Genomic DNA, 14,512 nt, shown 5'->3' on the forward strand with positions numbered 1-14,512 from the left:
ATACACCAACCCATGACCAAGCCAAATCCTGGGTAGACACATCCATTTCAGGAACTAAAATTGCAGTTGCATTCGAAATCTACAGTGCTTTCACTTACCAGAGAGCTGTGCACCTGTATAGGTGTCCTCGCGTGGTCGAATGAAGCCAATAATGCCGACACTGTACTCCCGGCAGTACTTGTCAATGAGCTCCCTATTCCACTTGTGCATGGCGAGGTATTTTTCAAAGTTCTCAAAGACAATCACGGCAAACTTGCCCTTGTCTAGGTTTGTGAGCACCGGCAGCGTCTTGCCCGTCGTCTCCACCTTAAAGCGGAAGCGGCTTCCCTCAAGAATCTCGCAGATCTGCTTGCCCAGCTTGGAGAATTGTGTTTCCACAAACACCAGTACGCGAGGGTCAAGGCGGAGCTGCGCACTCGATGCATGTACATTGGCAGCACTCTGCTCGCGAGGTCCACTGCCATCAAGCTGCGAGCGGCATTGGAAGGTGGGGCGTGGTGGCGGGGGTGACCGCAGGAGACCCCGGAGCGAGTTGTGGTTGATGACATAGACAGACAAGAGTAGAGAGCAGAGGCCCAGGGCCAGTGCCCCAAGCATGCACCGCCGGATGCTGAGTTGGCTGGCATGGCACCAGGGAGACACGGCACTCAGGCTTTCCAGAAGCATGGCTCAGCCGCCAGGAGCCATGCTCCAGGTGGCACCCGCCGGCTGTGCCTTTCACATCCTGTTCCAAAAGATGCACACCCCATTATGACTCTCACAGATGCCCACAACAACAAGGGCCTATCATGCACAGGAGAAAGCAACCAAGTCAAAACAACCCCACCATTCCCATTTACAGTAGATGCTTGAAAAACGACAACATTCATCTAGACTGGACAGAAACATTGATAAAGGTGACGCATCATCGTAGCGCTGGCACTACTTTAACAGTTTTACACGTGATCGCTTGGCATGAAGAGCTGCTTCAACAAGACAGAGCCTGTTCTTACTTCATGGCAGAAATACTACACCGCTGAAAAAACGTACCTATCCCTTGCTTGTCAAACAAAACGCTCCTTTTCTTTTTGACTAGCCTACCAAACATTCTGCAAAATAACTAAACAATTCTGGAATATTATAAATCCAAAGCGTTCGCAACCACTTGCACTGTGTGATGAGCAAAATAAACCTATTCCTGATCATGAAATCGCCGAAGTGCTTAATCATGCATTCTCTTCCGTGTTTACGAATGAACCCAAAGGTGAACTTCCTGAATTCTCATTTTTAAATTACCATATCATGCCTGCAATCACCTTCAGTTCTGATGGCATCAGGCAATGTATTGATTCCTTGAAGCTGTCTTCTTCACCTGGCATCGATGGTATTAATTCCAAAGTCTTACAAAATACTAAATATGTTACAAGCGAGACCTTATGTCATATTTTTCAGCAATCTTTATCATCAGGAGTGATGCCGGATGACTGGAAAGTGGGTAACATTATAGCGATCCCAAGGAAAGGTCCATCATCATGTAGTAGTTACCGCCCAATTTCTCTAACCAGCGTCTGTTAGAAATTAATGGAACATGTACTTTACACCCACATTGCTACATTCCTAACATCTGTCAATTTCTTCCACCCTAACCAGCATGACTTCCGTAAAGGTTTATCTTGTAATCACCAATTAGCACTCTTTATAAATGACATAATCTCTAACCTTGATCAAAACATCCCAGTCGACGCCCTCTTTTTAGATTTCGAAAAGGCATTTGACAAAGTTCCGCATCAATGGCTTCTTCTAAAACTTTCTCGCCTGCACCTCAATCCTCTTGTTTTAGACAGGATACGAAATTTCCTGACTAACAGACAACAGTTTGTGTATGCTAACAACCACTCCTCCTCCAAAAACACTGTTTTCTCCGGTGTGCCCCAAGGCCCAGTTCTTGGGCCCCTTCTCTTCCTTATATATATATATATTAACGATTTACTGGCTAATCTTTCTTCTAACATTCGCTTTTTGCTGACGATTGTGTCATTTATCACTCAATCCTCACTGGTACCAACAACCGCGCATTGCAAGATGATCTTGACAAAGTTACCACTTGATGCAACATGTGGGTAATGTCCCACTGAACACTACAAAGACTTTACGAGTACCTTTTCACCGGTGGAAGCTTCACCACACTCCTAAGTATGTTCTCTGCAACTTGGAAATATCATCTGTGGAGTCATGCAAGTACCTTGGCCTTACACTTTCAAATAACCTTTCTTGGTCTTCTCATATTACGAACATCGCTAACAAAGCCAATCGCACGCTTGGTTACTTCCGTCGCAACTTGTGCTTCGTACCCCCATCCTTAAAGATACTACCTTATCTAACTTTTGCCAGACCTAAGCTAGAATACGCATGCTCTGTTTGGGACTCACACCAAACTACCCTTTCTAACACTCTAGAAGCAGTTCAAAATTGTGCCAGCTCGTTATATTTACTCTGATTATTCATACCACATTAGTGTCAGCTAAAATTAAAAGCAGAAACTTCCAATCTAGATATAAGGCGTCATATTTTTAGACTGTTTTTATCACAAATTTTATCATTCTGCTCCTAGTACATCAGCCATCATTCCAGCACACCGTCAATCTTGCCGATTACGTAACAAAAAATCTGTGTACCCTCCGCCTGCCTGGACCACTGCGCACCTACATACTTCCTTTGTGAAGACGGCCCGGGACTGGAATGACCTTTCCACCGATGCCGGGCACCACTCCAATCCACATAATTTCAAGGCTGCCATTGAGTCCACATTTCACTGAAGTGATCACCCATCCCTCACGTAATACCCCACACGGGGGCCTTTGAGGTAATAATAATAAAAGAGAAAGAAAAAACAGGCCACTTTATACATGGACGCCAGGAGCATCCAATAGTGCTTGTTGTCATACTGTCTGCACTGTCAATAAAGGATAATTTTGTGGCAAAGGCCACTTTTAGAATAAACTACAAGCAAATTTAGAGCCTACAAGGAAATTCAAGTAAGCTCAAAGAGCTGTCTGAGCAATGACTTAGGTATAGTGGTGGCACATCCAAATGGAGGTTGCTGAGTGAACAAGATGGAGTGTGAAGAACGATTACAACTTGCATCAAATGATTGAGAACCTAAACCACAAAAGTTTGAGGATTGGTGATTAATATGCAGAAAGCTAAAACAATGTTCGTGATGAGTTGCTTGTGTGGCTGCAGAAAGAATGACCGCGTGGCCACGAGAAAGCTGTGTACCGTGCAAGAGAGCAAGCCTCGAGAACTTGAACAGCAGCCAACTGACTTTCAGTTCCAGAGCTCACAGCAATCGACTACGAGGTGTCCTGCTGCCTGCCCTGCGGACCAGGTGCACTGCTGGCATAGCGGCCTGGTGTCCAGCCTGCTGTTCGGAATAGATGGTCCGATCTGCTACTCAACTGCTACTCGCGGCACCAGGGTGACTGGCTAATCGCTTGCCAGCCGAGAGCTGCGGTCTAGTATTCTGCTGGCCTGCTCTCCGCCTGTCCTACTACCTTGCCTTGGTTGAGTACCAGTGCAGTGCACATAGCCGCAAGAGCAGACATCAATGTCCACGCCACTTCAAGAAGCAGCCTGCAGACCACTGGACGTCCGCAATGGCAAACGTAACGACCCTCTAGGCTAGTAAGACAGTTATAGGTGCTTAAGCGCGCCTGGATGCTTTGAACTCGAAACCATAGCTCCCCATGTGTTGGGATAATTTTTTGTAATGTGCCATCTTAACATGTAACAGAATATAGTGACTGTTGTGTGTACAAGCCCTTGACTGCTGTGTCGTTCATTAAAGTGATCCTGGGTCCAACATTCCATCACAATGTTCAATAGCCTGGCAAGGAAGCTAGAGTTCATGACTGCCAATCGGCCTTTTGAATCTATGAAGGAAGTCTTCAGAAGAATTAAAATGGGTTGAGCACACATGGCAGGCATCCTCAAGTTATGATGAGCAGCTCACCAATATCCAAAAGAAAGTTATACAATCAGTGCAATGTGTAAATACTAACCTATAGTGCTGAAAGCTGTAACGTTGAGGATAAGAAATCAACTTAAAAAAAAGCTAATGAACACACGACAGGTGATGAAACTGAAAATGATATGCTAAGATAAAGAGACAAGAAGGCAGCAGCATAGATAAGAAAGCAAACATTAACAGCTGATATTCAAGAGGAAGAAGTGGAGTTGGGTAGGTCGCATAATGCATAGAACAGATAACCAGTGCACTATTACAATAACATGATAGTTGCCAAGGGAGCAAAATAAGGTCAAGGGGAGGAGAAGATCAGGTAGTGTGATTATTCAGTCAGTGGCAATGCTGAGACAGTTCTGTGAAAACCAACACAACAGAATAGAAACAAGCTGCATCCCTCAAGCGAGCCAGAGGGGGGAAAGGAGAAGTTTGTAGGTATTGTGTAAAGTAGACAATAATGGGCACAAGGCTGGGAGTAGTAGGCTGTGTGACAATACTTGGTGTCAACACTCAACAAAAGCTCCCTGTAGTTATGAGGGCAACAAAAGAAGTCAGGTGCAAAAGCCCCCCTGCTGGTAGCAAAGAAATGAATTCTGAAGGACAAAGCATACTTGGCAGCAGCCAAGGCATAAGAACTTGTGTTAGGCCGCGTGGCATGGAAGCGTACTTAGCTACGATGTTTAACCACTCTGTGTTGACTCATGCAATCCTTAGCAACTTTCTGTATCAAATGAAAAATTCCTTACTTAAGGAATAAACTTATAGTTGTTTCTAACATTTTGAGACAATCTTTCCATTGGCACCATAATCTTGGGCCATATTGCGAATGGTAGATAATCTCCGAGAATTAATTTTTTTTTAATGTAACCATATAAATAGCAGCTTTTGGTAGACCTAGAGTGGCCATAGCACAAAGTAGTAGTAGTAGACGGCAAATAATATAAATACTTTGTATTTTTAAACATTCTCACAAAAGCAGTACGATAACATCATAGGTCTCTTTCAATTCCTCAATGTTTCACGCCTTGCTCAGAGCTTTCCTCTCATATGTTTTGCCTTCTTTTAGCCAATAACACTGTTAGACTAACTATATGGCATTTCTTTTTTCCAGCAGCTTTTGGCAAGTGCACAAAAAGCAACATACCACATGTGACATCATAATATATCCGCCAAGCCATATGGTTCATTTGCTTCCATTCCCATGCACTGTTTTTAGAACACAAAGAACTTTGGATATCGGTATGTTTATGGTACTGCTCATGGTTCCTTTCAAGGGACATTAAATAAAAACACTAAATCAGTTTAGTGTTTAGAAGTATACTAGATTGATAAGTCAAAAAGAAAAAAGACTTCTTTATCAGTCTAAATCAGTTTAGACTGATAAAGAAGTCTTTTTTTTTTTAGTTTCGTGGCAAGAGGTTCATTACAAGAAAATGAAGGATAAATTTTCATTCTTTGAATTTCATGCCAACACCCTAATGCCAGTACGTCAGTGTGACGTCATGGATTGCACAGCATTTTCTTATATTTGGGCCACTGTGGCCCAGTAAAAGTTAGCAAAACTATGTTCAGTCCTTGGGCTCCTTAAAATGCGATGTTGTCCATCTTTACTGAAAAACAATTAACTAGGTTCAATTACATGCCGCCAAAATACTTGAAACCATAGCGAGCTGGTACGGAAACCTCAAGGCAGCGTTGCCAGCTGTCTTTCGTTATTAGTACATCTTTTCTGGCTTACCAAGCCGCCTGTCACGATAAGAGAGCTTTTTTTTTTGGTACTGTAGAAATGCAATGCACTAATACAGCTCAGTAATATAGGTCCTCAGGCTATCAAGTTTATCACAGATTTCAGCTATTTGTGTAAAAGAAGTTACTGTGTTCCAGCAATAGTTTGCAGATCCGATTTACAGGCTAATCTGTCTTCAATAAGTGTCTGCTTGGAGCATAATATTAGGTGCTCTTGCCATACAAAGTCCATATATATATATGCAGTGATACAGCACTTCAATGAACTTTGAAAACACCTTTCACTTAAGTTAAACTTAAGAATAGCATAAACAGAAACAAAGTTCCATAGTAATATAAACAAGTTGCACATAAGAAACAAGCAACATCAATTAAGCTTTCATGTTTGTGATTTTTGGACAGCTTCTCACCTTTTTAAAGAGATAATCATCTGAGGCAAGGGCGGGTGGCAGAAGTTAACCGTGAGTAAACCTCTGTCAAAATGGGTACCTCCACACTGCAACAAGAAACATAATTGATGAGCAAACATTACCTTTCACAAAGCACATGCACATGTGTAAATGTCTCATATCTGAACACTGAACACATAATTAAGCTCTCACACAGGCCTTGACGACTGTGGTAGACACACTTGCAATACTGTAGCAACACCGATCACAAAAAAGGGAATGCACATTGTAATGATGAGCTTTTCATAAAAGAATTTTACAGCTTTGATTTTGAACTGCTTGGTCACAAAACTAAAAAACAGGTTTAAGTGATAGGCTGTATATTTGATGTGTTTGATACTAACCAAACTTGACATAATCACTGAAACTTTCATTTATCATTGAACACAAGCAATTTCAAGACATAGTATATATACTATTGGTTTGACAAAGTTACTTTTTTATCTCCACGGTAAATTTTAATAATCATTAAAACCCAGCTTCTTTGCCCTGCAAAGCCATTTGATGTCATAGCATTTGTGCACTACCACATTGCTTTTTCTTCATGCATTCCTGGTAAAGATAACCCGGGATTGTCTTTCCCACAATATGTTCTGGGGATAAAGGTGCTGTGTTGCTCGAACGTTTGCCAATGTACAGTGGCTATGCGCTGCAATACAGCTGCATAAATTAATTTGCTCCATGGTTACGATATGTTGCAGCTTTATGGAAAATAACAGTAACCACAAAAAGTAAAAAAAAAAAATGAGCGCAGCTTCCACTAGTGGTGCAAGCTAGAGCAAACAGCAGAGCTTGTGATCGACCAAGCTACAGCCAGGGTCGCTATCCCGACTATGCTGGATACTCAAACGCAGACTCTGGCATGCTTGTTCTCGAAACTCCGGATTTTCGACTCGACGACGCCTCTTCTCGGCTGCAGCTTCGGCACGGTATTCTGGATCAGCTCGCCGCCAATGCGCAGATTCTCGCTTGGCCACACGACACACTTCAAGACTCGGCCTGGCAAAGCGTTGACATGTCTAGGCAAAGCGAGGCACATGTGGTTGCGAGGCGACGCGAACTGACATCATGGCTAAACGGAGCAGGTGCGCGGTCGTAGCAGCTTAGCACAGTGGCGCAGAGCGGTGGCGAAGCGAGGTGCAGCGGTGCCAAGTGGTTGTTAGGCAACGCGCAGTGACGTCATCGCCAGGCGCAGTTTCTGGTCTACGCTATACAGGCCAACCTACGGCTTAAACAACTCCGCTGTTAAAAACTACAGAATCATACTGAAGAAATGGACAGATTCATAAAGGATTGCGAAAAGAAGGTTTGTTTTAATTGGCACTTTAGCACATACACCTGTTGGTAGCAACAACACACATTTCCTCCTGCATATAACCTAGGCTGCTACCACTGAATTAAATACCAGCAGCAGAGAGACTAACTCCTATTTACTAGTTTACTTTTCTGCTGCTGCTTCTTCGTCATCTTTAAAAATGCTGGCTCACTCACTAACACATACGCAGTTCAATCACTTTACACTTTTTCATAAGTAGACTCAAGAAAAAAACTTAATAAAAGGAAGGTAAAAAAATGTTTTCACCAGTATTCCAATACACAGTTACATACCACCAAATGCAGTTTTTACCTCCACCATACATTATGTGAAATGCGTTATGGCTGTACTTATCATACTGCACTTCGTCGCAATTTAGAGCTGTTAATTACTGTCCTAACTAGTGAAAAAATATATTTACTGATTCATTTTAACACACATTCATGCTGCCTGACTTGAGCTACTGTGCCCTCTAATTGATATATAATTTTCACCATAACCAAGGAAGCACTAATCAGCAATGGCCACCTTGAAATAGGCCCGGACGCCCTGGCTCATGCAATTCACTCACCGTGTGTATAAACAGGGAAGAATTTGATTAGTTATGCCTCCCCACTGGCATAAGTACGGATGCTATTTCGAACGTTCTCCTCTAGGAGAGATGAAAAAGACAGTAAAATACATAGCCATGCATATGCAGGCTTTCTGAGTGCAGTTTAAGCAAAACTACAGCCTTTCTTTGTCAGTAGAAAGCAGCACCAGTTCATATTTCATTGTCGCATGTTATAAAATCTTATCTATTTAAAGGTTATCTACACCACTAATCCTTTTACTGCTATTGCATTAAGTAAATGCTGCAGAGTGGCTTCCATTTCTTGCATGTCAACTTGAGCTTATACAGCGTGCCTCCTAGAGCTGCTTGTAGAGCTTTTCTTTTTCTGCTAAAGAATGGCTATTGACCTATGTCTACTTTCATAAGTACTTTCATTGACTATCTGTCTAATTGGGGATGCAGGAAAATAAGGTCATCTTTTGACATGCTTTCTTGAGTTGAATAAAATGTATAAGCCCTTACACGAAATTTCATTAGTGTGTGTTATTTTTGGAGAAATTAAGGCTTGCAGAAGGCATAAGTGACTCTGCTTGCAAGGGTAAACCATCGTTTCAAAATTAAAGAATATAGGCTAGCCACATTTCGCACCTGTGCATTTACGGAGTGAACCAGCTATGCCAGGCACTGTGCAGCCAATCTCTTTGCTCACTTATACACTGCCTAGCCCACATCTGAAAGCACTTTCACATCCGTGATACCCACTTCTGTGTCTTCAAATACATGGTCACAACCTCCTCACAATGCTTCCTCTTCAGTGCCCACTCATAGTGTTACAATTGACAGCTCGTCTAGACACTCTGACAAGCCAGACACCTACTGTTTCAACCGCAGGATAGAATGTAGCATTGTGCACAATGGAGTCCCCTACCACTCAATTGCACGGTGTCTATCAGACGACTCACACTATGACAAAACAAAAGAAGACACAGTGTGTTGTCTTCCTTTTTTATGTCCCGTCTCCGTGCACACTGCTTCAACCAAAGAGATTCACACAGCCTTCATGGTAAGTACAGCAAGCAAAGTGTGGTGCGACCACAACGGCCTATCTCACACCTCAACATAGTCACTCCCGTACACATTGTTGCATACTGCCTTAGCACAGCCTCCCTGCATTTGCCTCCAGCTTGTGCAAGCGTGCTGCCCTCAAACTAAAATTCTGAGGACTGCAGAGACAGTGCCACTACCTAGTGTAGCGCACTATGTTATTGCAATGTTGCAGCATATGTTTCGAACATTTGCTCACACTGTGACCTAAAATGAGCAATGATGTCTACGACATCTTCAACATACTTCACCTGAAACACCTTGCATGCATCACATGCAGCCATTGTATCAACTTTCTGCTGTCCATATTTCCTGTCATTTCCTAAATGCAGCAATAACATGGCAAGCCCAAGTATATCTCAACTTCAAATAAGTGGTGGATAACTACAAACTCATAGTGTCATTCACATGCTCTGACCAGCATGTGCCTTGATTTCACAGGTGACACAAAGCACTCCTGTGACAATCTATAACCTATCAACTCCAAATTTGATCTGGAGAGCTTGACCAGTCTACTTTGGTCTAAGCATGGTGGTCGACCCACAAGGACTCTTCAAACTCTTTTACCATATCAATTACTCATATATTTTATTCTGTACTGTGTCTTCCAAGGAGTTCCATTTTGGCAAATGCTTTTCTTATGCACATATTCTTGCCAATCTCAACTTCTACATGTCTGCCAGCCAAAGACCCTGGAATTCTTACCTGCTCGATACAAACTGCCTGAAGGACTTTTCCAATCGCAGGTCCATGCTGTTTATATGTATATAATAAATCTTATATATAGTTCTTACTGATCTGCAAATATTTTGCTTGCAACTTAGTGTGGTTAACAAGGCTGATATTGGCACTAATAATTATAATAGCATGTAGTATTACGGTTAGAAAGTAAGAATGAGCCTGACCCAATGATTTCTACCACACAGAGGAAGAGGGAAATTTACAAATTTTGATTTAATGGTTACAATGCTACCATGGAAGTTGAGCATGGAAAAAATGGTAGTCTGTATAATTACTAATACTGCCTCAAAGTTCCCAATGCAATCATTCAAATACCACACAATTAAAGGCAATGCAATCCAATGTCAACTGTGTGCACTAGAAACTACCATATTTACACTATTTTAATGGAAGTGTTTTCGTAAATAATAATTTTAATAATGTCTCCTTTTTTTGCCCTCTCGACTACAGCTGCCCTTAGAAGTCCTGAGCTCATGTTATAATCGTAATATACTAATTTGTGCTTTCTTTTTCTTAAGGGCGCAAACTACCTCCTTGTGTTATTTTCATAGTCCCATTACAGTCGTGTAAATACGGTATATTTACCACGATGATGACTATATTTACTGCACAGGACACACCTAGAACATCATATCAACTATCCTTGCAAGGCAAAAACAAGAATATACATGAGTCAGAACAACCAATTCCCAGAACCCTACAGTCAGAGCTATTTCCTCATTGCATGTGTTGCAGGAAAACACTCATCCGCCAAATGGCTGTTGCTGCCTGTCTTATCTTGAAGTATGTGCAATCAAAAAAAAAAAAAAAGGGGGGGGAACAGCATGGTCGGTCATTGACGCTGAAAGCAACAGCAGCAGTCTCAAAGCAGGAAGAGAAGTACGCACATCTCAGCTCGAGGCGCTTGCCCCTACCCCATACTTTCTTTCTGCTTTGCTGCATTTTATCTGGCAGTGCAAAAGAAAAATGAGACGGAATAGACACAGGCACCATTACTAAGTGTGCACCCTATGTGTGTACAGCTTTTTAACTACTGCCTGGTGTTGTACCTTGCAAACCTTGAAGGTGCATGCTATCAAGCTTTACAAGGCTCTATTTAGCAATAACAAATCAGTTAAGCTAACACTACCATGCATAACATAGTCTGTATGGAGGAACACATACAAAAATGTATTTTACATCAAGTCTACACTAAATAGTGCAGTAAAATATGCAGGAATTAGGCAAAGCTGACAAGCCAAAAATACTTGCAACGTAAAATGCCATTGATCTGATTGCAGCTCATGTCACTTCACAGTAAGCACAATTAGCAAACATTAAATCCATATTGAAACCTTGGTGGGTGTGTTTATAAACAACATGACCATGGCAAGCCAAAAAATTCATGTGAAGCAACCACCATAACCCCTCTATCTCTGAGAAGAGTAACCATAGTAGAATGTGCCCCACATACGTGTAAGGGAACTCAATTTCTTATTTAGTTTTCACAGCACATGCCACTGTACCAGTGTCCCAACGGCAGAACCAAAGGAAAGAAAGATCTGTGACCTGGCTTGTACCTACATTTGCCGTGCTTATTGGCCACACTACAAGCCACATTCTTACTTATAACCATGAACTACATTTCTTTACAGGGACAGATGAATAAAGCTTACAGTAAACAACCTCCTTGAACTTCTGAACAAAAGAATTTATGAATTATCAAACTGGGTCTGATTAAGCATGTCAGCTGACTTACATCAACATGCATGAGGCAGCACATTTCTGGAGTAACAGACACACATTTGAAGCAAACATACTGAATCACGTCATCCCAATGCTAAACAGCATTTTTATTTTTAGCCTTAGTGAAAATATAATAATATTTAAGCTTATATTATTATAAGTAGTAGAGGTTCAACTGCTTTAAAATAATTTTTAACTCCAAAGACACCTTGCCATAGCCATGACTTGTGCTCCTTGGTTTCAGGTTTAAAGTTTGAAGGCTTCCGTTTCGCAACCAGCCTGAAGCACTCAAGTAGTTATAAATGTGCTTTATCTGATTATGCCTTAACTTGCTTACTTGGCGAGTACAAACCCCATAACACAGCCCAGCATGCAGAAGAGTGAAGCAGCTACATCCACAGAATGGATAAGGCTGCTTCTGGCTTCTGAAACTCGTGAGAAATACCTGTGCCCCTCGGTAGTCTCCCACAAAATAAGTGAACATTTTATACACCTCACACTTCAATCTTTGATCAAAGGCATCAACGAACAAGACGTGTTTAGATCTAACACACACAAACAACATTTGTGAAGAATTTACCATGTCTATTTCAAACAAGAACAAGTGAACACAATCAAGTGTGTTGTATACATAACGTTCAGGGCGTGGTTCTTGTACTTACGCAGACCCACAACAAGCCATTTCGATTTACTATTAAAAATATCATTCTTTAGCTACAAAAGGCCGATTCACCCAACTACAACCATGTGCACATGATGCGACAGGCTTTTGCTTCAAATGCACACGTATGATCATCTACAGACAAACTACGCGGTGCGAAAGCAAATAACGCAGTGATAAGCCACTTTATGTCACACACAAGCAACCACCAAGTCGACTTTTCCAGGCAAGTCGCCTGGAAAAGAATAAAAAAGAACAGAATGACACAACAGGCCAGTTGCTGCCTCATTCTGTTGGGTACATCTCATAGGCAAGCACAGTTTACGATCGTACGGTAGGATTGCAGGCACGGGACACACGCAATTAACGTGTTTTCGGAGGGTCGGTGGCCTGCGCGAGATACAATTTGGCTGTGCTCAAGCGAACGTAACGCGCACCGACGCTGTTGCAGGTTATTCAAAGCAACGGCCAATGCTAGTAGTGCGAGGTTCTCGGACATGCGGGAGTATTTGCAAGAAACGTCCAGCGAGCGCGGAGAAAGCGCCGTAATAACGCCGAGACGCTTGTGCTCATTCCTCTGGCTGCAGAACGAAAGCACCAGCAGCGGAGTGAAGTGCCACAGAAGGCACACGCCCTTGGACACGAACCCACCTTCACGAACCAATCTACCGTCACATGCAATCTACCGTCATATCTGCCGTCACCATTCTGCAAAATCTGCAAGCCAGGAGCACCAACGATATCGCTCGGGAAAGCTTGGCGTAAAAGAAATACTAGCGCTTTACTAACTGGTCGTGTCCAGTTAATATGTGACCGATCATACTTACGCATTACTTGAGAAAAGAAAAACGGGTGTTATGAATGGGATACGTGGATGAGCTCCCGAAAAATATAACTTAGGCTTAAATGCCTGCATCCCAACGAGAGTAACAAATGCGAAAGAGGCTCACATGATAGCGGTAACGGCGATTTCACATTTCATCGGCTACTTTCACTCGCAACTTTGCACTTGAAGCCAAACCAGACAGACACGCAAAGCAAGTGAACGAGCACAAGTAAATGAGCATCTGCAAACACACTCGTCACAAGCGTCACTGCGGTATCAACAGTGTTGCCAAGATCCCAACGAAAAATCGCTATAGAGAAGAGAAAACTGAGGCAAAATACGATTGGTGCATTCGTTTTGGAGGGAATTTCGAACGGTGTCCAGCTGGCAAGTGGAAATGATTGGGCACGCAGAATGAGTTCGCTTGCTTAGTTAAGTTGCATTCGATTTACCAATTGTGTAGTTAACTTAAGCAGTATGTCTTCCCGCTACTTCAACTGCATGTTTATTTCGCTGAAACACATAATTGATTCTTTGCGTCTGGGTGCTGCGGATCCCATGAATTTTGTTTCAGCAAAGATACAGTTGAAGCATAGCGTCGTGTCCTGTGTGCTTCTTCCACTAGTATTACGTCTCGTTAGCGCTAGTTAAATATGTCTAAATTCTGATCAAACGTGTTTACACTCCCGTCAGACGTACAGTTTCTATCCTCATTGAATTTAATCGGCGCTAAACTTTTCGAATGCAATTGAAGAACAAATAAGGTTTTAGTGCAGTAGATGGTATCAAAGTAAAGAGTGTTTAAAAATGACGTGTAGCCAAGCTCGATCTGCATTGGCAATCTCTAATGTGCTCATGTGAGAGAGGCTGTCAGCTTCGTGGTGCGTATATGCGCACCGAGTTAACAAATGTTCTACTAAGTGGTATGCGTGCGATCGAAAAGCGCTCTCCAGATGCTAAACGAGTATATTGCTTATGTTAAGTGGCCCGTGTTAGAACAGCATAAAGGTCTAATGCGAGCACTAAACCAATCGAGAGTGTGTTATCTTCAATTCTTTTTTGTTATTATTATATTTCTGTAATCAACAGCTACCTGGGCCACTCATTGCCACAATCTTTCATGTCACAGGGAGGCCGGTTGGCATACGACAAGCATACACAACAGCGTGGACAAACTGCACGAAAAGGTCTACGACGCGAGGATCGCCTGAGACAGCACCATCATGGATTAGCCCAAACAGCATGGAAAGGAAAAGCTGACAAAAATATAAATAAATCAAAGAAAGGATCCATTTTATGTACACCATGAATTTATTGGGATAGATAGGAAAGTCCTGCTGTATTGTACAGATAAGGGGGAGCACATCCGTCAGCGCAACCTTCACTTTA

At 42.3% G+C, this 14,512-nt stretch overlaps 1 protein-coding gene across 2 annotated transcripts in view; it reads right to left on the minus strand.

Annotated features, from left to right (window-relative positions):
* Positions 1 to 13,397, minus strand: part of LOC119436495 (bifunctional heparan sulfate N-deacetylase/N-sulfotransferase) — an 83,620-nt gene extending 70,223 nt beyond the window's left edge. Inside the window, exons 1-3 of one of the 2 annotated variants that reach the window (XM_037703355.2) lie at positions 13,248 to 13,397; positions 6,160 to 6,245; positions 99 to 724 (exon numbers count right to left, since the gene is read on the minus strand). In XM_037703355.2, the coding sequence (XP_037559283.1) occupies positions 99 to 666 (568 nt within the window). In that variant the 5' untranslated portion in view covers positions 667 to 724; positions 6,160 to 6,245; positions 13,248 to 13,397. Of the gene's footprint in view, positions 1 to 98; positions 725 to 6,159; positions 6,246 to 13,124; positions 13,182 to 13,247 lie in introns of those variants that run through there. The other variant, XM_049658173.1, reaches the window with a different exon arrangement.
* Positions 13,398 to 14,512: the final 1,115 nt, after the last annotated feature.

This window comes from Dermacentor silvarum, chromosome 1 (assembly GCF_013339745.2).
Source record: "Dermacentor silvarum isolate Dsil-2018 chromosome 1, BIME_Dsil_1.4, whole genome shotgun sequence".
Taxonomy (NCBI): Eukaryota; Metazoa; Arthropoda; class Arachnida; order Ixodida; family Ixodidae; genus Dermacentor; species Dermacentor silvarum.